The sequence below is a fragment of the Labrus bergylta genome, chromosome 14 (genome assembly GCF_963930695.1).
Source record: "Labrus bergylta chromosome 14, fLabBer1.1, whole genome shotgun sequence".
Lineage (NCBI taxonomy): Eukaryota > Metazoa > Chordata > Actinopteri > Labriformes > Labridae > Labrus > Labrus bergylta.
The window spans coordinates 16,902,587-16,925,563 of NC_089208.1; the positions used below are offsets into that span (position 1 = coordinate 16,902,587).

A 22,977-nucleotide genomic window follows, 5' to 3' on the forward strand; every position below is an offset into this window, starting at 1 on the left:
CCTTTTCTTTTCTTTTTTTCTTTTTTTTTAAATGGTATGGATTTTGTTTGCCGACAGTTTAAGGCTACTTGAAATCGTCTCCTTTTTTTATGAGAAGATCAACAGTTTGGAAAAACATATTTACACCACATCATTGCATGCAAACACATATCTCATTTGATAAAAGGGTGCTTTATTTCCACTAAAGATCAAGGACCGTTATTGTACATTAACAATCAAGGACAGATGGGTGCAGTTTGTTTTGTTTTTTTGTTTGTTTTTGGATTTTCTTGTATGTTTGATGGGCATTGTATGCCTATTTTGTCATGTCATGTTTTGAAAAAAAAAAAAAATTGTTAATCACAAAAAATAAGGGTGCTTTATTGAACAAAGTTTTCCAATCTAATTACCTTTCCAATTAGACTAGGCTAATGGATGATTTTAAAGCTGTTTACAGGAATTTAACTTTTTTTTAATCTCCTTTTCAATTAAAAAAATTGTGTTATTCTAAATGTGTAATTATGTAACTGTTGCATAGGCCTTGACCGACAGAAGGCCTGGAGGAAGGATGTCAAAAGGTCTGCACATTATATAAAGAAGCACTCAGAGATCCTACATACACGCATACCCTCAATTTCCAACACTATCCACTAGATGTCAGTGTTGATTTCTCATTCTCTAATTTCTCATTCTGTCAATTTGTTTTTAATCCAACCCATACGATTTGGCCTGATCTTCTTAAATTTTCCATTCAAGCAATTTACATTACTGTTGTCATCTCATCATCATCACTCAATTTCCCAGTTGCGTCCACTCATGCCCTTATCATGAACTGAAAGATTGAAAGAGGTATAGTGATTGTGGCAATGCAGGAAAAAAAGGCATACACAAAAGAACCAGCGTGTGTATTTGCATATGAGGGAGGCTTATTAAAGTTAAAGCAGACATCATCTCTGTGGCTGATACTAAGTAAACAGCTCATCTCCCTAGCAACACCAAATTAAAGGGCCAGCGTCTTTTTCTCTGTCTTGTCCTTCCTATAAATCTCCCACACGATTCCTAACATCGAGCAAAACCTCTTTTATCTTTTTATACGTACCTTCAGCAGACACCTAAATTGTTCATCCAACATGCTTGGCTCTCTTATTTCGCACAGTAATCAGGAACATCTACACATACGGAACTTATTGAGAAGTTAAACTTGTCTTATAGCTACTATAGACAAATTATTAAGCAGGCAGGCAGCAGAGAGAGAATACAAGCAGCAAGAATTGGGCTATTGACACAATTTGATTGACTTTATATTCATTACATTTTCGATTTCTTTCTAATTAAAAATAACTTTGCTTTACTCTTCTAATTGGCCATTAATGTGTTTCATTCAATAAATCAACACTTCAATATTTTATCTGGAAAAGGTGCAACCAAAAGAAAGATAGAATTTAGGTGGCATGTTGATCATATTTATATTCATAATTATTATGGTTTTCATTTTCTTTTTACTATCAGCAATCCTTCCTCTATTATTTCCTTATCAAAATGATTCATGTATGTTACAAAAAAAAAGCAGGATCTAGTGTGAATGCAGAGTAGTTCTCATTGGCAGTTTCTCCTGAAGCTCCAGCACACCAGCAGTTGTAGAATGTTTCGTGCCTGCAGTGGAGGGGTGTGTGAGAGAGAGAGAGAGAGAGAGAGAGAGAGAGAGGGAGAGAGATAGGGAGGGGGGCTGCCGGAAGTTGTGGGCGTGTGTCTCCCTGTGTGTGATTCTAAAAGTGTGTGTGCTCCTGTGCCTGTGTGTATGCGTGCAGAGTTCTGATTATTAGTGCTGCACCACAGTGCAGGTGGAGCAATGCAGGATAGTAAGAGACACAGAAGGACAGATAGGGGGAGGCAGGGAGGAGGCAGCAAGGGAGGGAAAGAGGTGAGGAGGCATGATGCAGGAGGAGAGAAGAGAAACAGAAGGAGGAGAGGCTGTGAATACAGATGAGAAAAAAAAAGCGGGGGAGTTTTTGCAGGTGATTTTCTGACACCAGTGGGGTTTCTCCGACACAATCATATCTCCATCTCTCCGGCCCCCACCTCATTCTCTGTCTCTCTCAATCCTTCTTTCAGCCTTTCTCTCTGTGTCTCCCCCAACTGGGGCGCTGTGAGGTGGGAGGAGATGACTTTTAGAAATGACTGGAGTGGTGGAGGAGGAAGACAGACCGGGGAATACAGTCAGATGGGAAAGGTGGGACATTGTGGTTTGAGGATGGAGAAGAGTAAAACAATCTAAGGTTTAAATACACGTTAAAAATAAGGACCAGATGAAAGTGAGATGACTGAAACGAGATCTTAAGTAGTGAGAGAGACAGAAATGAAAGTGCGTGAATGTGTAGGAGATACAGACAGACAGAAACTGAGAAGCAGAGAGTAAGGCGGACAGGGGCTTGTGTGACGCATATTTGCTGGCACTAGATGTTTGGAATATTTCCATATCAACTGGTTTAAATGTATAATTCACAAAAAGAGATAGAAGGAGTGTCAGGGGGAGGAATGAGCATCAAGACAATATGAGATGGACTGCATGGAGGGATGTGTCAGGAGAGTTGAAAACAAAGGCATGAATGTATCATAAGAAGTTTTTGACTGGGTTGTGTGACCTCATTTAATGACAGTTTCAATGAAGATGTTCATCATATATCAAAACAATAGTTCATTACTCCTGACACTACTGTGCCCAAAAACACCCACCTCTTATTAAAACCCTTCATCACTTTTAGATACCTTCAGGGCCGGCATCTTAGTCTCGCAGTAATCCAAATAATATACATTCAATTTGAGCTAATTCCTATTCTTCATTCAAAGCTCCTGTGGACCTTAAGTTTGTGTAGGTTCCTGCGTCCACTGTGGCCACAGCGGTACAGTTTTTATTTGCTCGTTTTCAGTTATATTACCCAAAAATGTAATTCTACCGACTTAACAGTCAAATGAATCTCTCATTAAGAATATTTGCTGTGGAAGAATGTGGAAAAAAGGCTGTTATGACCTTGTGCAGTTAATCACTTTGTCTGCCACCTGCAGTTGTTCCAGGAAATTTATAAGAGCAATATTTTATTGCATCACTAATGGTCCCTCTTGCTTTTGTAGTTCATCAAAAAGACATCAGTATTCATTTCAGCCTTTTTCATAACCAGTTAAAAACTCCTCACTGCAGCTTTTAGCGAAATAAACTGTTCAACGTCAAATCTACAGTATAATGTATATGGAATTCTGATTTTACCTATATGACAGAGGGATCCTGTTTGTTTTGGGTTGCAAGTCACACCACAATTAAACGTGTCATTTTTTGTCTATTTTTGCGATTAAGTTCTATGCACATCAATAATGTTCGGCTGTCACTAAATGCCTGATTCCACTGAGTGGTCCAGTTTGGTTTAGTGCAGTTTGGTATGGTAAACCCTGATCTTGCTTGTGTTTCCTTAGCCAACCGTTCGGGGTGTAAGCCAGACAGCAATAGTCATGTCAGCTAGGTAATAGCTTGACATCATAGCAGAGTGACACGGTGCAGCCCGTAAATAAATCCAAAACAGAAGAAGAACACAACAGAGGAGACAGAATGATTCCTAGGAAGGTCTGCACCTCCGAGGTCGTTAATTGGGCAGTGCTAGGCTCTGACATTATTTGCAAAAAAAGAAAAAACAGCCCTGAAATGACTCTCTCGAAATCCACAGGACAACTTTTGACAGTGGAAACGCTGAACCAAACCAAACTGAACTGGACTGCCAGGTGAACACGAGGCTAAAGAATGCTCCGTTCAAAGGTATTCTGCAGTTTATGGAGTCAACTATCTGTTAACATTGTGATGGGCCTGAATAGAACAGAAATAGTCTACAGGCCTTGAAATGATCTGTATTCATTTTATATATGTATCATATATATGAGTCTTTAAGAACAGTTTTGATATTGAAATACCCACAACTTAAATTGAGATGAATTCAACAAGTTTGTAATATAATGATTAGCCCTTTGAAACGTCATTTGGTTTTCCGGAGTTAGCCCTCAAAGGAAAAGTAGCACTTTGTAGAATTTGGTGTCTTCTACTGTAGAGATTATACGTTTCAACATTCTTCCTTCATATTGCAAAATATGATATATTTCATTCGGCCTTATAGGTTCCCTTCTATAACTAACACGCAGTTCCTTCAAGATCAGTTTTTAAATGTATTTTTAAGCCTGCTCTCTATATGAGCGTTTTAAATGATAATGGCTGCATGGCATAGGCTTGACATGTGCCTTGTAATATTTCTGGGGATCAGTGTAGAAAATTACTATAATCTTCCAGCAAACACACACAAAGAAACACCCACACACACTACATCAAGATATGTACTAATGACTACCCACACTTGTACACACACACACACACACACACACACACACATACAGGCACACACAGTTGGTTAATTGCATTCAGCATATGACTTTGGCATAATGTTGTGAAGTTTGGTGTGACTCACTGTCAGTCACAGCAGATGAGAAGAGACAGTGTATGACTTTGCAAAAGAACTGCCCGTTTATGCAAACTTCGCTGCAGATGCTCTTAATAAAATCATGCCAGTAATCCCCTCATCACAGGTAAGTCAATCATGCAGGATCCATTTCATTGACCCCATGTTACTGAGGCAGTACATGCACCATCATATGCATGTTTCTTCCTCCCACAACATTCCAAATACTCAAGTTCAAAGTTTCTGAGTCTGTCTGCTATGGCGTGTGTGTGTGTGTGTGTGTGTGTGGGGATGTGTGAGCGTGGGTGGATGAGGAGTTGCTGCTGTGCGTGAGTGTGGGTTTGCGATCTCACACATCTTTTAGGCAAGAAGAGGCGGTGGGGGCAATAATGTGGGGGCGAGAGGGGATTTCACTAATGTCCACCCACTCTTTCTAAACCACCATCTCTCCCTGACCCACACTTCCGCACCACACAAACACACACCTCTCCTCTGCTCTCTTTTGACAGAATCCTCATTACAGGCACGTGTTGGCAGCACAGATTCTTCCTCCTCCTCCTCCTCCTCCTCCTCGCTGGCTCTCTGTCTTTTTCATTTGCTCATTCACTCCTGCTAGTTGTTTTTCGATCCAGCTTGGCAATCAAAGGGAGAGAAAACACAAATGAGAGCTGAGGAGAGGGGTAGGGGGAGAGGAGAGGAGAAGACAGGAGGCTCACTGGGATTTCAGTATGAGTCAGAATGGGAGATGGGGAGGTGGGAAGGCAAGGTAGGCGGCAGCGAGGAGAGAGTGTAAGGGAGAGATGAGTTACTTCCCCCCCCCCCCCTTCTCTCTTATCTGACTGCATTTTGTGTTTGGAATACAGATGAGGAGCTAAAAAAGAGAGCCAACAACTGGACATGACAGACAGATGAGGGATTTGAACAGGAAATCATTTGCATCCTGAACCACTATGGAGATATAAGCAAGTTGAAAAATGCAAAACAAGTTGATGTAGCAATGTGTGTAAATGCAACCATGGGGGCTGTAATGAGAGGCAGTTTAAGATGAAAGAGGGAGTAAAGGTAGGGGGAAATATACTTCATTCACACTTTTCCATCCCCCCCATCCCCCTCCCCCCTCTCCCATTCAGTTGTAGTATAAGGGAATTGAATTGTGCATGCCTGTGTACACACACACTTCCATAATGCTTCCCCCTCTGTCACGTGTCATCACTGTTATATTGCTGTTTGGTCACAGTCAGTGGAGATTCTACAGTTTTGAGACCCAGGGCAAGAAGATCCACACTCCTCCTCCTTCTCTTTTTGAAAGTCTTGTTTACTCTAAATAAGAAAAGGTGTTACAGCAGACCAAATTGTTATAAAAGAGTGGGGGGAAAATAAATAAAATATTTTACTTGCATCCGTGGGTGCACTGTTGTCCTGGTTTCTTACCATGCATTTTTTTTTCTTCAGTGAAGTGGTACATGCCAGTGGGATGCCTTCAATGGGGAAATGATTTATTCTAAGGTCATGGGGGGGAAGGAGCTACAGTCAATTGATGTGTTCATATTGCATCATTCTTCAAACATCCTTTGGTCATACAGACCATTCAAAACAAGTGTTTGAAATATTTGAACCACACTTCATACTAGCTCTCAAAAAATGCAACACACGACTTTCAACAGATGGTCATGTGTATTTAGGTCTTCTGCATGTCTCAAGATAAGAGGTATCAAATGCAACAAAGGTCAAGTTATGCCTCTTGATTGGAATCAAACAGGGGTGTTAGGATTATACAGTATGCACCTTAGCCCAAGGCCAGCAGGGTACACCAAGTGTCAAGTCCTGAAGGTGTTTAGTTCTTTCTACTGCCTGCAATTAGGTGAACCCTGTGGCTAAAACTCCAGTGATTTTTAATAAGAGCCTGAAAATGTGCTACTAATGCTTCCAGGTCTTTTTTGGGGTGGGTGGGGAGTTATAACTTCTGTCACACGCATGTGCAGAATGTATGTGGTGGTTGGCCGTTGGCTGTAGTCTTTGTGGTGTGTTCAAGTGCAACTTTTTGGCCAAGACAAAGTCATGGTGAGGCGTCAAGAGGCGACGGGAGACGACGCCACAGTCGGCCTTCATCGCCACTAGTTCTTTAGCCATCTGGTATGTCAGGGTCTTATGTTGAAAGTGTTGGATTTCAGTGATCTGAGCTTGTTTTAGAATCCATTTGACGCTTTGTAGACACCATATTATGCACATATTATACACTGGAAGAACCTCTCTCTTGACCAAGGTCAATGACTAATGAGAATGAGAGAGGGCAGTATTGTTGTTTTTAGTCATCTGGGTAAGGCTAACTCTAAGTTTAATACAAAAGGCAATTCAAGACATTTCACCTCTCCTTAGAAAAAAAAAAAAAAGACTTTTGGATTAGGGGGCTAATTGCTTCATGAACTTCAACCAAGTCCAGTTTCCTTTTGAATTCAACTCTGCATAACTACAGAATGTTTCCCTGCTGTTAAGGATTTAAATCCCCAAACTATAATGGAGAGAACTTGACATGGTGGTTTCTTAAAGCAAGCTGCAGTGGTTTTCCTGTCATTGAGTGTGTGGAAAGTTAACAGCTTACATCTAAGGATAATAGAAAACTATAAAACATTAAAAATAAAAAAATAATTCAAATTTCACCACAAAGGTTTCCACGAGGTTGCAGTGGATTTCTAATTGACTGAAATTATTATATTTTTGATTACTTAATTTTGAAATTCACAGTACTTCTGGACAAATGAGGTGTGGATATGGAGGGGGTGGGGGGGGGGGGTTGATAAGACAGGCCATAATTATTGCTTGGTCTGTCCTCCAGTGATAGACGAGTGCAGCAGGGAGACTAAAAGTTTTATCTGAACTTCCTGTCGTCGAGTGTTGCGTGACTCCGCGCTTTTCAACTCAGAGGAATCTGACACCTGTGCCCAAACTGCGTCTAGTTTACTGGAGCCTCTCACTGCGCACACCTACGCACGTCTGACACACTTCTTTACGCACGAGGGTCTCCCCCAAAATCTCCCTGAATATTTTGTGAGTTCAATAGAGTCGGGACGGATTTACGCACGACTCCTGTCACAGCTTCTCTTGACGTTTATATAGATCCGTGCAATCTGGGTTGGATATTTGGAACATGTTTTTTATTTTTTTATTTCACAAATTCCATCACTATGAGAAAAAAAAAAAAAAATCTGTGCAATGCAGCAAACGGTGCTCTATCGGGTGCTCTAAGCAGTGATTCATCGCCTACATGGTTTAAACTCACGATTTGCTCATCTCTGCCCATCATTACCCAGAGAAGCATTTTTGAACATATGCGACTATAAAACATCAGCTTTTTTTTTATTTTTATTTTTTTTAAAATCTTAATTACTTTAATGTGTCTTCGCCCCGAAATAACAAGTTTTGTGTAGTATTCCCCCTATTAACATGTCATATTAACATATAAACAATCAATCTTACTGTCTCCGAAATAACATCAACATAAAATGATAAACTGTAGTTGCAGTTTTGTCTTTTGGGAAATTACAGACAATGAGAACCTGAAATATATAATTTGTGATGAAAATGAAACATCATCATGTTATAATAAATAAAACAGCAGTATTGGGAGATGAAAATGTGAGAGGCTATCTCACTAATTAGTACCTCAGAGACTCTAAATGTCTTTATACCGGAATTGAGTACCACAGCTTCTAATTTTTGACTCCTCGGTGTACGGAGCGTAAAGACAACAGACATGCTATTTTCATCAGACCTGCAAAATGATGAAGGCTATACTTTTACTCCCCCTTTATAAATAGCTGCACTCCTTCAATGACGTGGGATACGCACGTACATGTGTAGGTGAATCTTTGAATGAGCTCTCCCTCTCTCCCCCTGCCTCCGTCTCTCCCCTCCTCCCTCCCCCTCCCTCCTCCGTTCCCTCTACTAGTTACTACGGGATCTCTATAAAAAGCCTACGGTTGATGGGAGAGCCCGGTCTATAAGGGGAGCGACTTTGGTGAAGAGGGACGACAGCGTGGCACAGATTTGCTGCTGACAGTTTCACGTTGATGGAGACAGTGAGTTTAGAGATAGGACAGACGTTATTCTACAGCAAGAGCTACGCAGCCATGGCCACACAGGGAACTTTGTCAGAGGTAAGTCAAAACGTTATTTTTAAATGCCTTTTTGTAATATGTATTCAAGAACTGGTAGGCTGTTTGAAAATACACTTTTGATATGGATTAAAATAAAGGTTGATCTGAACGGGCAGTCCCCCTTGAGATGCCATGCTAGCCATTCTGCTTTTACTGATAAAATTCTCATCTTGACTCTTCAGTAAGAAGTTGCTGCAGTGTGACTCATTTTCCCCCATGTTGGCAGAATTCAGCCTGCTACCAAAAAACATAACCTTACATCTCAGTTCAAATAAAATGCGTTCAAACATTGCCTGAGAAACATGTACTTTCTGCCGGGTTCGCTATGTTCCAATTGCGCCGGGTACATGTAGGCTATATAATTAAATAAATCACCTTGTATGTTTGTATATGATCACCTGTCTTACGCGTTGCAGGTGATACAGAATTGAACGGGAACACGTTGTTGTATGTTGCCTCCAGGGCAGTACTTGTGTTATACTGTCCAGTTAAAATGTCCAAATATCACCAAGTAATGTACAATGTCACGTGCACACACGCTCACGCACGCCTACAGTTCCTCCATGTCTATGTGCCCACAGGTTTCAGAAATTGTTTGTGCTCGTGGGCTGGGGGGGGGGGGTGGTTGGAGATGGGGGAGTGTTCGCGTGGCACCCGGTGGTTTCCGGTGATAGTGATTACATTATCATAACCATCACTTTCTTTCGGTGTGGTGATCACACCTCGCCTCCACCTCGAACCCCCACCTCCTTACCCCCACAGCGCTCCTCACATCCTCCCCTCCCTCCCCGTCATGCACTTCCGGCCGGCGTTTCCTTTAACTTTTTTTTCTACCCTCAGTTCTGTTCTGTGACGTCGTCAGCGAGTGATGTCAGCCCTGCGTCATTCTTGCGCACTTTGCTGATGATACGCAGTCACCTACTATTTCCCTTTTATGGCATCGCGCGCACGCGCGCGCAGACTGCGGGCTGATACTCTCGCGTGCGGGGGAGTGCATGCACAAAGTTAGAGGCTCGTGCGCGGGCAACACGAGGGAGGAGTGGGTGGAGCGAGTCAATGAAACCCCTTATTCATTCACAACTCGCCACTTTACACTGCCTTTGATCAGACAACGCCAATTATGAATGAGTAGGCTAGAGCAAAGCCATCTGAAGAAGAGTAAGCCTAATATATTTGATTATTATACATTATGAAATGCAAATAGTTTAATAAACAGCTGTAGCCTTTATTGTCCTTGACCTGAATTTGAAACTCTTGGTTCGCAATTATCTTAATACTCTTGGTTCCCTTTCTATAACACCTAAGTCTAGAGACCTAAATTTGAGGTTATTTTCATACGTTTAAAAACGTATGAGTATGAAGTTCCCCCAAAGACGAGGCTATTCTTCACGGCTCACTTTTTTTATTTTTATTTTTTATAATTCCGTGCATATCCTATTTCACCCGAGGGACTCTCGTGCACGTCAAGTTAGCGGTTTCTCCCCGATGCCATGGAAACCGAGCTAGAGCGAGCCACTGCCCACTCGCTCTGATAAGCCAGGCGGCAAAATGGCACGAGAGGCGATTGGTTTGCAGCCGACGTGACGTCATACACCCGTACCCAAGGCACGTAACTTGCCGAGCAGAGACGCGTGACTCGATCTTCACCTGACCGGCGTCTTTACGGCGATAAGAGCAGAGACAGTGAATGTTTTCTACTACGGACACGGTGACGTTACAGAAACTGGGCACTACAATGTGTCATGAGACGGATTGTGTATTTTATCGTCTTACTATAAAAGTCACGGTTAGTATGGTTTGGGACGTATGAGCCTACTCTAAACAATCCGTTGTAAAAGTGAGACATGTTAGTGTCCGCCTCACCGTCGTACAGTTCAGCACCGCGGACAGCGCCGATCAGCTGTGTCGCTGTCCCAGCCCCGTGGTGCTGAAACTGAAACGACGGATCTTAAGTGGAGACACTCTTGCCAACAAGAAACGATTTTGTTTTCATGTAACGAATGCAATGAAACAACTCTTTTAGGCTACTTGTAAAAACAAGATAGGCTATAGCTTTGTAAGTCAAATATCCTAAAAGATAAATGTGAAGATAGCTGTTAGAGACTGATTCTCTGCTGTTGCTGTACTCATTCTCTGTACATCACAGAGTTATCTGTATGGCTGGTGTTGGTTGTCTTCAGTACATTTTGTACCAGCACCGCATAGTTTCTACTGTACTTATTCAGTGAGCCACTGAGCACAGCCAAGGCTAACAATCAGCAGATCGAATCATATCTACAGGTTAGAGAGCCTACAGCATAGCAGCCTGGGGTTGTTGAGGGTATGAAGAAGAGAAAGTAGGGCTTTAGTTTTTGACCCCTTACTGAAATACTTATTGAACTGACCTGCTTGTGGTGTAAAAAGTCACCCAAGTATTCAACAGGTAGTCAACCTGATGGATGAGTTATTGATGCATTATGTGGGGTTCTTAAAGTTATTTTGGTTGGAGAGGTTACAGGCAGTTTTCAGTTTATCAGACTAGTGCAACACTGCATTAAATCCCTCTCACGCTTGTTTCAAAGATTAAGCCATGCTAGTCAAGGAACACACAACTGGTGAAGTGAAACTGCAAATGTCTCAGAGAGACAGGGAGGCAAAGAGGCCTCACACACTTGCACACATACAAACACTAACTAGGTCAGAGGCAGGGAAAACAGTGGGTGGATGATGCCTAGTGCCAATCATGCCAGCAGTTTCTAATTTTAATTCTTCTTAAAATTAGTTTTGGCTCTGAGATACAGGAAACTGGAAAAAATCACTGGAAACATTTGTATATCATAATAACTTCATCATCTTACAATGTTTTTGTATAACCTTTGTAATGTATGTGTGTTTAGAGTCACACATTCCTGAATATTACAAATGACTTACTCAGATGTTGAAACATTAGTGAATATAATGGTGTCATCTATAAAGAAAGGTTTTGCCAATCTTGTTTTGTGGATACATTTTAAAATGTAACATTACATCATCTTAGTCCTGTTCCTTTATGTCCTCTTAGCTGAAGAATTACATTTTCAAGTCATCACAGGAGCAAATTAGCACCTGAGTAGATGGCAGGAGAGCAGGCTAGAACATATTTGAATAATTGTAGCTTCAAAATTGCACAGGTATCCCAATTGAGCAATGTAATGTTTCAAAAGATTTCCAATGCGCCTCGATTAGTATGTTTTTTTTTTTTTTTTGTGTGTTGTTTGTTTTTTAGCTAAGCATAGCAGTAAAATGTAATTCTACTGGAGTTTTTCCCTCCAATCTCAGTCAGCCACAAATTAGTTTTTCACTCTACATCTCTCTAATGATGAAGAGACGAGGCTCTCTACTACACTACAAGCCATAACTGTAGAATTCCACGATGGTCAATTTACTCAGTTATAATGGTTAATGGTCCAGTAACGATACACCTATGCCCTCTCCTGTTTTTGCTGATACAGGTTTGCCCTTCTTTCCATCTCTACCTCTTCCTCCTATCTTGGCCAGAGCATCAGCACCTTGGCTTTAGACTGCTTACTGCTTATACAGTATCACAGTACAGTAACAGTCTACAGTCATGGCTACTGAAGCCTGGCAATGCACCAAAGGCTGCACTGAAGAGGACACAGACATCCAGAGGACAGGCTGAGGAATGTCAGTCTATAGGGAACTCCAAGGTAATACTATACAGTGCTTGTAAAACAGTTGGTTCAATAGCTTAAGGTTCACCTTGTCTTAGCAATCTCTCCTCCTACTTCTCCTCGTCTCTGCTCTCCAGCTCAGAGAGGAAACCTGTGTGGGCTTGCATTGGGGGAGTCCTACACTCTGTAAGTGCGTAATATCCACACTTAAACCAATGGGACCTTCCAGTTTCCAGTTACCATGCCAACTCCAGCTTCTTCTTCCTCCACCCTGCTGTCTCCATGGCAACCGTGGCTTTAGATTGTTACTCTAGCAACAGCACCATGGTAACAGTCTACAGCCATGGTCGTTAGGGGCAGATACCATCGGGGAAGAAAAAACTAAGGGACAGAAAGTTAAGTTGTAGGTGATGATTAAGTATGCATTCGAGACTTGTGCTAAAATCCTCTTCAGTGGGAGAAATGGGGTCAATGATTGTTCGCACATCCTTGCTGTCTGAAGCTGCAGAGTTATCTTCCTTCTCATGGCTGCAATTTTCTGTGACCCCTTTTGATAAGAATATGACAGGACATACTGAAAAACAAGTTGAGTTTTTAGTAATGACACATATGGACCCATACTGCCTTTCAGTTTGACTTTAATAGGTATGATGCATTTCTTTAAGTGTTGATCATTCAGTACAGTAATGAATGGAAAGTGCACACGTTAAGCGGATGACTCACTCAGCTCCAACACCTGTTCCTCTCTCCGTTTATCAGACGAGAGCAGCATCACTTCAAAGCAGCACAGCTAGAAACTCCCTGCAGGCAGCGAAGCAACCATGCTGGCAGACAACAAACACACACACAAGTATGTGCACACACATGCAGATCAAATATGCAGTATGCTTATTGTAAACACAAACACAAAAAGACTAAACTAGTCCTTGGTCCTCACTTTTTCAAGCACTGCTCTATATTATCTGGAGTTAATCTGCCCTCTACAGGCCAGGATTTGTCCTTGCATTCTAATAATAAAAGATGTACTAAGTTTTGTATAAGCTGAAAAAGTTTGGAGAAAAACCTGAAGTAATAAATGAATTAAATATAAAACTGTTCCCCTTTGTATTGTGCATACTTGCTTAGGTGGCTTTTACTGTTTATATGTTTAACTAACACATAGCCTATTGTGGCTGAGTAGCAATGTGACAGATGGTGATATCATTTGAGGTCTGAGTAGAAAAGCGAGAAAAAAAAGAAAAAAAAAGATGCTATTTGACTGAGTTATTCAAGCAGGACAGGAAGGTAGACTTCTTTTTCAGATCTCAAGTAAAATCTGTCCACACTTTAAGTCTTTCAGGGGTATTTAAAAGATACTGAAAATGTTGATAAAAAAGTAATCTGTTATTGCATTATGGCATTTTTAACCACTAAGATGATAAGAGGATAGATGAAAATAAAAGACAAAGACACGGCTGAATGAACAGTTGTTTAGCCTCTGCCTCCCTGCACCGTAAAAGCTCATGTGCTGACAGATAAACAACAGCACATAAACTCTTACTGTTCAGGGCAGACAAGCAAAGTTATCAAAATGAGCCACACCACATATAAAGGAGCATTTCACTTTAGAGTTGAACTGTTTATCATTAATATGGATTCATCTATTCAGTGTGAAAATGGCTTATATATTAATGAAAATACTTTTGTTTTATAGTTATTTTAAATTATGTAACTTTTAATAACAGAAATTAATATAAGTGTTCTTGTGCCTAACTACACCACGAGTCCCACTGCAAGGTTGAGAAATGTAAGAGGAATAGAACGCCCATTAAAGTTTTATGACTTTATATTGTTTGTTAAGTTCTCCGAAAGTGTTTTTACTTTCTCCAGTCTGCATATAATTCCTCTGCATGTACCGCTAAGCTACAATACTCCAGCAAAAGCATCTGATTACATTTTTCTAATGTTCCCTTTTCACCCTGCAAAGCAAGATTGCACAACAGTCAACACATTTTTTCAATTCAACATGGGAGCCGTGACCTGCCTCCTTTCCCTTTCCTTTCTACCACAATCCTTCCTCCTCCAAAGTCCCGATGACTAATATTTACCCGAGTAGTGTCAGTCAGGCACCTGTAAGTACAGCCAAACCACAGCACTCTTTGCCAGGGCCCAGCTATGGCATCTACAACAGTCCAGTAAAGCACGCACGCAGACAAATACCCACAGATGACATCATACATCAAACAGCCTAAGCTGTGTCCTCAGGTCACCTCTGAACCTTCAAAGTCAATAATCAGCGCAACATTAAGGCATATTTACATCTTGTAAAAAAAGTTTGAACCAGATACTGAACAAGTTTAGTGGCCGATCAAAGTCAGGATGTTGAATAAGATCAAATCTGTGACTGTTTGGTGACAAACAACTAAACAAAAGAATCAAAACACGTTATATGTCTGACATACGACAAAAAAAAACAGAGTTTTGGCACGAGACAAAGTACATTCCGTCCACTCCACATAAACAACATAACGAATCAACAACAAAAAACAGTCAAAGTAGAGGGAAACCAGGAGTGTGTATGTGTGAGTAAGCAAGCATGGAATAACAAATGAACAAATCACACCCATATGGAGGGACAAAATATGCAAACACACAGCCATTCACTCACTCACGCATAAACACCCACTGCCAAGTTATCACACTAACGCTGCAGCATCTCTTTGTTTGTTCTGTAGTTTCATGTTATTGACTGACATCTAGGAACCTTGTCTTTTTGGCTCTTTAAATAGCGAATGGACAGACAGCTCTAATTATACTCCCTCTGTTCCCTCTTCATATGTCAACAGACAACGCGAGCATGCACACACAATACACACACACACATCAAACACTCTCTTTTTAATGCAATGTATTCAGGCTAACATGCACCTTAAGACTCAAACAGACGCACTAACACAGGAAGGGGAAATGCATTGCTGAATGTCATGTGACACTGGACCCAAGCCAAACCCTCTGGAATACTTCCAATGTCAAGTTACATAAAAATTAATCCCCACTAGCATACCTGTTACAAGTGCAAGCAGACACACAAACAAATGCAGGCATGCACAGACTTAAATGAGCTCATGCTTAAATTAGGTCAACATCCTTTTTTTTTTCTACAAAGGTGTAAAAAAAAAATGTGCAAAAGCAGTCACTTAGTCCTCTGAATCTCCTCTTGTCCCAATCAGATGATTGTAGATTACACAATTGACAAAGCATTTTAAATAAAAAAAAAAGGGAACAAAATGTATAAATCCGACAGTTCAGGTCATGTGATGAAATATCAAGTCCTTTGCCGTATATCTTGAAATAGCAGATTATTCCAGTGCTGGAAGTTATGGCAACAAGTCAAGAGTTTGCCAACCTCCCTTTGGCGACATGGGCCCTGGGATGACCGGGCTCTTTGGAGTTTAAGTGCAACTCTTATATAGACACGCGCAGCACATGGCCCCTCCCACTTCTTCCTTCCGTCTCCCTTAACAACAAATAATCAAAATAGAGCCCATCTGTGCCGTGACACACCCCTCTGCCCCCTGCTCCATCTCTCTTACTCCACCGGACAGAGAGGGAAAAAAATGATCATTCAAGAGGAGCTGAAAAAGTGCCCTTACTCTCCAGAACCCAGAGAGGGGGAGAAGACAGAAAAGGAGGATAACTCCACCCTCATCTGTCTCTGTCTCTCATTCCATTATTTCCCGGTTGTTGTGCAACAGGGGGAACGGATTCCTGAGAAGAGAGTCACGGCTCTGCTGTAAAACTTACTGGCAAGAGTGACCCTCTGTTTTTTTTGTTTTTTTTCTCTTACTATTTCCCTTTGCTCGCTCACTCTCTGTTTGTCTCTCGTTGTTATCAAAACCATGTGTGTGATCGTGTGTATATGTGTGTGTGTGTCTGCTGTGAGGTCTTGGAGGGACACAAGGGCCACAGGGGAGCGCAGGAGAGAACAAAAATGAAGGCTCTGATAGAGGAACAGGAGCAGAAACTTGTGATATCTGCATGTGTGTGTGTGTGAGTTTGAGATGATCAGACAGGTTGCATATTTTCAACATTCAGACTCATTAAGAGAGTGTGTGTTTGTGTTTGCTCAATATGAGCAGTACAAATAACCTGCTGCAAAGCCCACAGTTATCTGTAGTTTTTAGGTCAAGAGTGGATTATATGACATCCAGACAAACCAAACTATTTTTTGCCCGTGTCATAAATGTAGCAGACATGTGATAGGATAGAGTGTGTGGATCACACGCAGGATTGTTGGATGGGAGGAGGATGTTGTGAGTTGGAAGCGAGGTAGAGGCCAGTGGGAGATGAAAGCTAAAGGGAAGGGCAGAGAGAGAGAGAGAGAGAGAGAGAGGTGGAGAGGAGAGAACGCACATCTGGAAACAATCGACAGAGTGCAGACTGACGTGCACATGCTTCAGCTGTAACAGAACAACTTGTCCTTGAACCTTGAGCGTTGGAGCGTGTGCAGAAACCTGTCTGTATAACCCACGTGACGGGACAGACCCTCATCTTTGAGGTATATGGACTCTGTAAAGCTACTCACAATCTGCAGAGCAAAAAAATCAGTAGGCGGAGGGAACAACTCAGTCACCACATTATGATGCTTAAAAATGTCACTTTCAATTTTTCCTGTTTTTATCTGAAAGTCTCCTCAGGTCAGTTTTTGAAGAATAAGGATCTCCCCATGCTACACAGGCAAAGACTACAAAACTACGTTATGCAAAATATTACTCAAACTTATGAAATCAAGGTTTCCACTGTGGCTCTGATAAAAAAAAACAAAAAAAAAACAGTGTCATAACTTTCCACAATCATGGCAGAGTGTTCCCAGATCCTTAACACATCAGTCCTCTCCTGGAAATGTGTTGTTTTTTAGAAGACAGATACAACTTTTGAGCATAACTGTTTTTTGCAGTGTACAAATAGAGAATCCACATAAATGTATCCCCCCCTTTAATGAATTAAGGGACCAAATAAATTTGTCAGAACCTCATGTGGCGATATGAGCCTTGGGATTGCCGGGCTCTATACACTGTCTTTTCATGGGCTTAATATTGAAGTTTTTTCTAATAGTTTAAATGGTGGTGTTGATAGTGGGATACCTGACATTTTGATAACTTGTAATGATGTTTGCTTTAGGAAGCAATTACATGGGTGTGGTAAGCTTGACATCTTTTTGTCTTATTTAAACACGTTTACCATACGTCAAGTCGCTTCTTAGGGAACAGCAGAGTTTTAACGCAATCGAGGATATTTGTTCCAACTTCCTTGTAACATTTTCAAGGTCGATTTTAAAGAGAACATGTACGGAGACGGAGGCAAACTCTTTTCCCTGTAGACCTTTGTTAGATGAAAAGTTACTGTACCAGTGAACAGCAGAGGAACATCATGACCTGTTATTTCATTTAGCCCACGTGGACCGCTAAAGTTTAAGTTAATTTCCTATTTGTTCTTCATAGAACAATAGTTCATTAAAGATGTGTTGGGGGGAAAAAAAACAGCCTCGTACAATGAATACCATTTTACTGGAATGAAGCCCTGTTGATTTTCTAAGTTACTTATAACTTGGCATATATATCACAAAACTCACAAAAACAGAGCAGAATACAGTATGTAAACATTTATTAATTTATTATGACTTGTACTCTGAGATCTATCCCGAGAAGAACAGCAGTCATTGTGCTGTTTGGGTTCATCAGATCTGATTAGGACAAAGCTTTTTGAGACAAACGTCAAGAGTCAAAATTTAGCATCTTAACCAAAGTGACTCTGGATCTAATTACATGTAAGTACCCCATGATTTTCTGAACAATAAATTATCAACATTCCCATGTCATATTCTGGTGGTTGAGTTTCCCTGAATTAAAGCTCTTCAACCAAATAATGTCGTTTGATGTTTGTTTGTCACTGAAACCTCTTGAGAAAGTCCTGGTAGGTTTGCCTATGAGCAGATGCTGCAGGAACAAAATGGCCACCAGGATGTGTCATGACCTCAGGGTCTTGGAAGCTCGGGACGAGCTCCCTGCTCAGCTTGTCCGAGATGACTCGATCTTCAAGTCCAAATACATGCAAGGAGGGGATCTGGAGGGGGGCGTTGTAGAATTGTTGGTGTTCATTGCAGGCACTGCGGAAACCAGCGAATAGGATGGCAAAGCGGAAGCTGAAATCCGGCTCTAGTTTTCGCTCCTGAAGAGAGCACAGCATGGCCACAAATGCTGCTCCCTGACTGAAGCCCAGGATGCCGTCAAACGGGCCCATGACCTTCACGGCTTCTCTAACAACGGACACACTCTCCTCAAGGCCCAGGCTCTCCTCACACTCCTGCTGAGCACTGAAACTTCTGGCCTGGATGTCAGAAAACCACCATCCCTTTGGGTCCTCATCACCTCCCGGTCCACGTCCTGAATTAGTCTCCTTTTCTGGAGCATCTGAAAGAAAGAAAGGTACAAAGTGATAAATCTGCTGAGTGGACTTATTCAATGGGAAGCTGCACGTTTCTTTTATCACCCGACAATTAACATACTGGTACATTAAATACAATTATTTATGGGCTGCAAAATGAATTATGTTATTAGTCAGCATTTTAGTTTCCTCGTTTTTGCAATTAACTATAATTACTTAATTTAATATGTTTTCTTCGTTGAGGACATCATTTCAAATGAAGTCCACATTGTCTTTATAAGGACACATCTTTAGTCTGTCTCTTTATAAACACTCAACTTATTTAGAGAACTTGCTTGTTGTTGTTAACCTGCAGCATGTTTTCGTAAGAAGAGAAAGTAAATGACCGACCTTCACTGGTAGCTTGTTGCACACTGTGCGGTGCACTCAGATAAACAAGCTCCACTTGTTTCTTCAAGAGCTTCCGCAGAGATCCCGTCTTTTCACGGAACGAGCCGCTGTTCTGACGGTAACCATGGATACACAAGACCCGGACAGGAGCCATGGACAGGTTAGCCTGGCTAACTTAGCTTCAATCTAGGCAGACAGGTTTGTTTCAACGTGTCATACAATATAAACGTTTATTTAAACATATACAAGATCACCTTAAAATCTTCCTCCTATATATATATACACACTGCGGATGACATAAACCGCGAGAAAGAGTTACTTAGTTGATGAAGAAGAGCAAGTTTAGCAAGTCTGGCACACATCTGCAAAACTCGGAAGCTCAGCCGGAAAGAGTTAAGGCTCTTTTCCGTTTAATCTTTTCAAAGTAAAACTTTGAAAAGTATTTCAAAGTAAAACTTTGAAAAGTAAAACTTCGAAAAGATGACTAATGTTCCTGCATACATTCAAAAAATAAATACATGTAAGCAAATGTAAGAGAGATTAAACAGCCAGTAAAAACAGAACATTTGTATGGAAGCCCATTTCCGCCAGTAAAAAAAATAAAAAAAATAGTCTCATAATTTCAACTATTACTTTATATCTCACAATTTCGACTTTTTATCTCATAATTTCGACTTTATATCTCATTATTATGACTTTATTATTTTCATTTTTATTTTTATTTTAACTGCCGGAAATGGGCTTCCATACATTTGGTATACATTATAAAATAAAACAATTTAAAAAATGAACAATATTGCACTGATTTTCTCCAGATATGTGTCAAATACATTTTTAATACAACTTAAAATATGTGATTTGGCTGATCTTTCTTCTGTGAACTTGACTAAAGCCATGCCTATGCTAATATGGTATTAAAAGAAAACTGAATTCAGCTGTTTTCTCTGTGAATAAAATGCTGGTGAACTCTGATTTTATGTGGTTTCATTCTGGCTATTTGTTCTGTGAAATGCAGGGTCGCATACTCTCTGTGGTTTTATAGCCATGATGATGTGCCATGATAATAAATAGTTGTAATAATAATACAATAAATATCAGGGGGGGAATAAAAACAAAGATGTTTAAGAATTGCATGCTTAGGTATTGATATGCATGTTTACATTTATAGGAAGGCTAACAATTTTATATAAAAGTGTAAATTGTGTATTTTTCCAATTGTAAGAAAAATTTGCAGATATTACCTTCAAACAAATATGTCTTCATAGGCCTAGAGCTTTGCATATAGGATAAACAGGCGGCAATGTCTCAGAAGCCAAACATAGATTTAGCAATCATATGTTTCCTTTACTTGTTAGTAATTAGGATGTTGAATATACATTAAGCTAAAAAAAAACTCTCAGAACTTGAAGGTTATGTGAGTCTTGTGGGAAATAAACATTTCTCACAGGGAAGTGTTTGTCAGAGGAAATGATCATCATATTTCCTCACATAAAACAGCAGCAGCTTGAAGCTGCAAATATTGTGTGAAGCTGTGACAGCCCTTCACATCAAACTTTTCATTGTTCATTCCTGCCTGGCTCTGCCCTCCTTCAGCTCTTGATTAACAGGCTGCTGAATACACAGCTGGTTTTAATGATGCTGCCACCATGCATGCTGCTACGTGTAAGACAGGATGAAGTTTTGAGTTCACTATATGAAGCATGACAAGCTTAGACAACAATATGAGCGTGTTGTCATAAAATGTCACTGTGTTTGTACATTATATTCATCTGCCACTTTATAACACACAGAGTTATATTTGTCAGTAAATACATTCATCAAAGTTGAACAACATAACGGTGAAAGTTAACTGAATGTGTTGACAGTCAAATCTCGACATGACGAGAGTTCTTTGTTTCATTTCTGCACTGCTCTGAAGTGTCAACTTCATCTTAAATGATTGACTGATTACAGAAATCAGAACTCCTTTTAAACTTTGTTGATAAATACGTGGCATTTCCATGTTAACCTTAACCATTTCTTATGAGCACCCATACCAAGGCTGTGGGTCATGACCCCCATATAGTGTGCATCAAAGCTTTACAGATTCTCTATATGGTTTCCCTTTTTCTTTTCTTTTTTTAAATCAACTTATTTGCAAATTGCCTATATTTAATTATTTTAATTTTAAAATACATATAAAAATAGTGACATTTGAAGAGTTTCAATTATTTAAGATTTGAGCATGCAGGTAAAACAACCGATTAGCTTTAAAACATTTCCAAAAAGACAGAGAGGAAAACAGTGTCAGAAAAGAAGCCTTTTAGATATGTTTAACTGTAACAGTCAAAATGTAGAAATATAGACAGACAATTGTATTAAAAGTTTGTTGAATATAAAGAAAAACTTCTGGACTGGAAATCTCTGATGATATATTCGCAGGAGGTTCAGCAGTTAAATGCAAGTGATGCTTTATAGCTATGTGATTTATTTTATACTGATCTGCCAATTAACTGCAGATGTTAATTAACTTAATGCTAGCACACACAGAGAGAGAGAGAGAGAGAGAGAGAGAGAGAGAGAGAGAGAGACAGAGAGAGGCAGAGAGAGAGACAGAGAGAGGCAGAGAGAGAGACAGAGAGAGGCAGAGAGAGAGACAGAGAGAGGCAGAGAGAGAGAGAGGAGAACACAAAAAAACCTTTTTCTACAAGGATAAAAGTCAAATGCTAATTCTAGGCCACAGGATCTTAGTTATCAGACTCTCTTTCAACTTCAGTGGCAGCACTGCTCTCCCAAAGGTCCCAGTCGAAAATGAAGACATTATCTTTGATCCAGATTCTCTTTTTTGACAAATTTATGAAGGCAATATCCGAAACAGCATATTCTCACTCCAGCAGTGATGTGCAGGAGTTGGTGTTTAGCCAGTCTCCAAAGGGCTTGTGGAGCACCCAAAACAGTGACAGCTGTAAAAGCCCGGTGCATAAGAAGAGATGAATAGGTAAAGAGAAAGTTGAATCTGGTGTGCCCTATATGGCATTTTTGTGTAGTCTCTGAATTTAATACATGATCACAATGTTTGGTTTTACTCACTGTCTTCTTTCTCAATTAATTGAGAAAACAACTCATGGGGTTCCAGGACACAGATACTTAGATGTTCACTGAGATGTTTTGTTTATGTTTGTGTGTTAAAAAACTGCTCTGGGTTAGGGTTTACCCAACTGGGACTTCTGGGTAATGTAGCCATGAGGACTGTTTCAGATTCAAAGAAAGGTGAGCCTCTGATTCACATCGACTGTTTTTCTGCTACTTATGTCACCTCTCAGGGATTCAAGCCATTGTTTTCTTTGATGACATGTTCAAGGTTTTGAAGAGGACTCATACACCGGCTTCAGTGAAAGGTCTTCTGTTGCTGAGAAAGCTCACGTGTTGCCCCGCCATGACGCACATGCTAATTAGGGAGAGAGGGAAAAAATGCCCACCCAAAGGACAAGGCTGCTGTTGATGTTCTCCAGCACTGGTGGTGAGCCATGTGTCGCCCCCAGGGAGGTAGAGAGAGAGAGAGAGAGAGAGAGAGAGACCTTAGACAACTTATTAATCTTTTTAAAATTCCTTTAAGAATTGGCTGCAGCAACATATTGATCCCTTCCAGCTCCACATTTCCCATCATTAACAGCTCCAAAAACTGAGCACTCATGCTGACCATAAAACACATTGTAACAACTAATATTAGCACATCCTTCAACATACATAAATAATAACATATACTAGAAGCATTCTATCATAAAGAACTTAAACATGTTAATGATCTTAATTAACACTCTATATTATATAAAACCCTGGTAACATAATGATCATAACATAATGGGTGTAATTAGTCTATTAATATAATATGAGGCTTTAATGTGCCTTAAC

At 40.4% G+C, this 22,977-nt stretch overlaps 1 protein-coding gene across 1 annotated transcript; it reads right to left on the minus strand.

The window, feature by feature from the left end:
- Positions 1 to 17,899: 17,899 nt before the first annotated feature.
- ovca2 (OVCA2 serine hydrolase domain containing) lies at positions 17,900 to 19,507 on the minus strand. The gene is made up of 2 exons (XM_020644091.3): positions 19,087 to 19,507; positions 17,900 to 18,722 (listed from the first exon to the last, which is right to left on the minus strand). Exons 1-2 carry the CDS (start codon positions 19,238 to 19,240, stop codon positions 18,199 to 18,201), a joined length of 678 nt encoding a protein of 225 aa, XP_020499747.2. The 5' UTR covers positions 19,241 to 19,507; the 3' UTR covers positions 17,900 to 18,198.
- Positions 19,508 to 22,977: the final 3,470 nt, after the last annotated feature.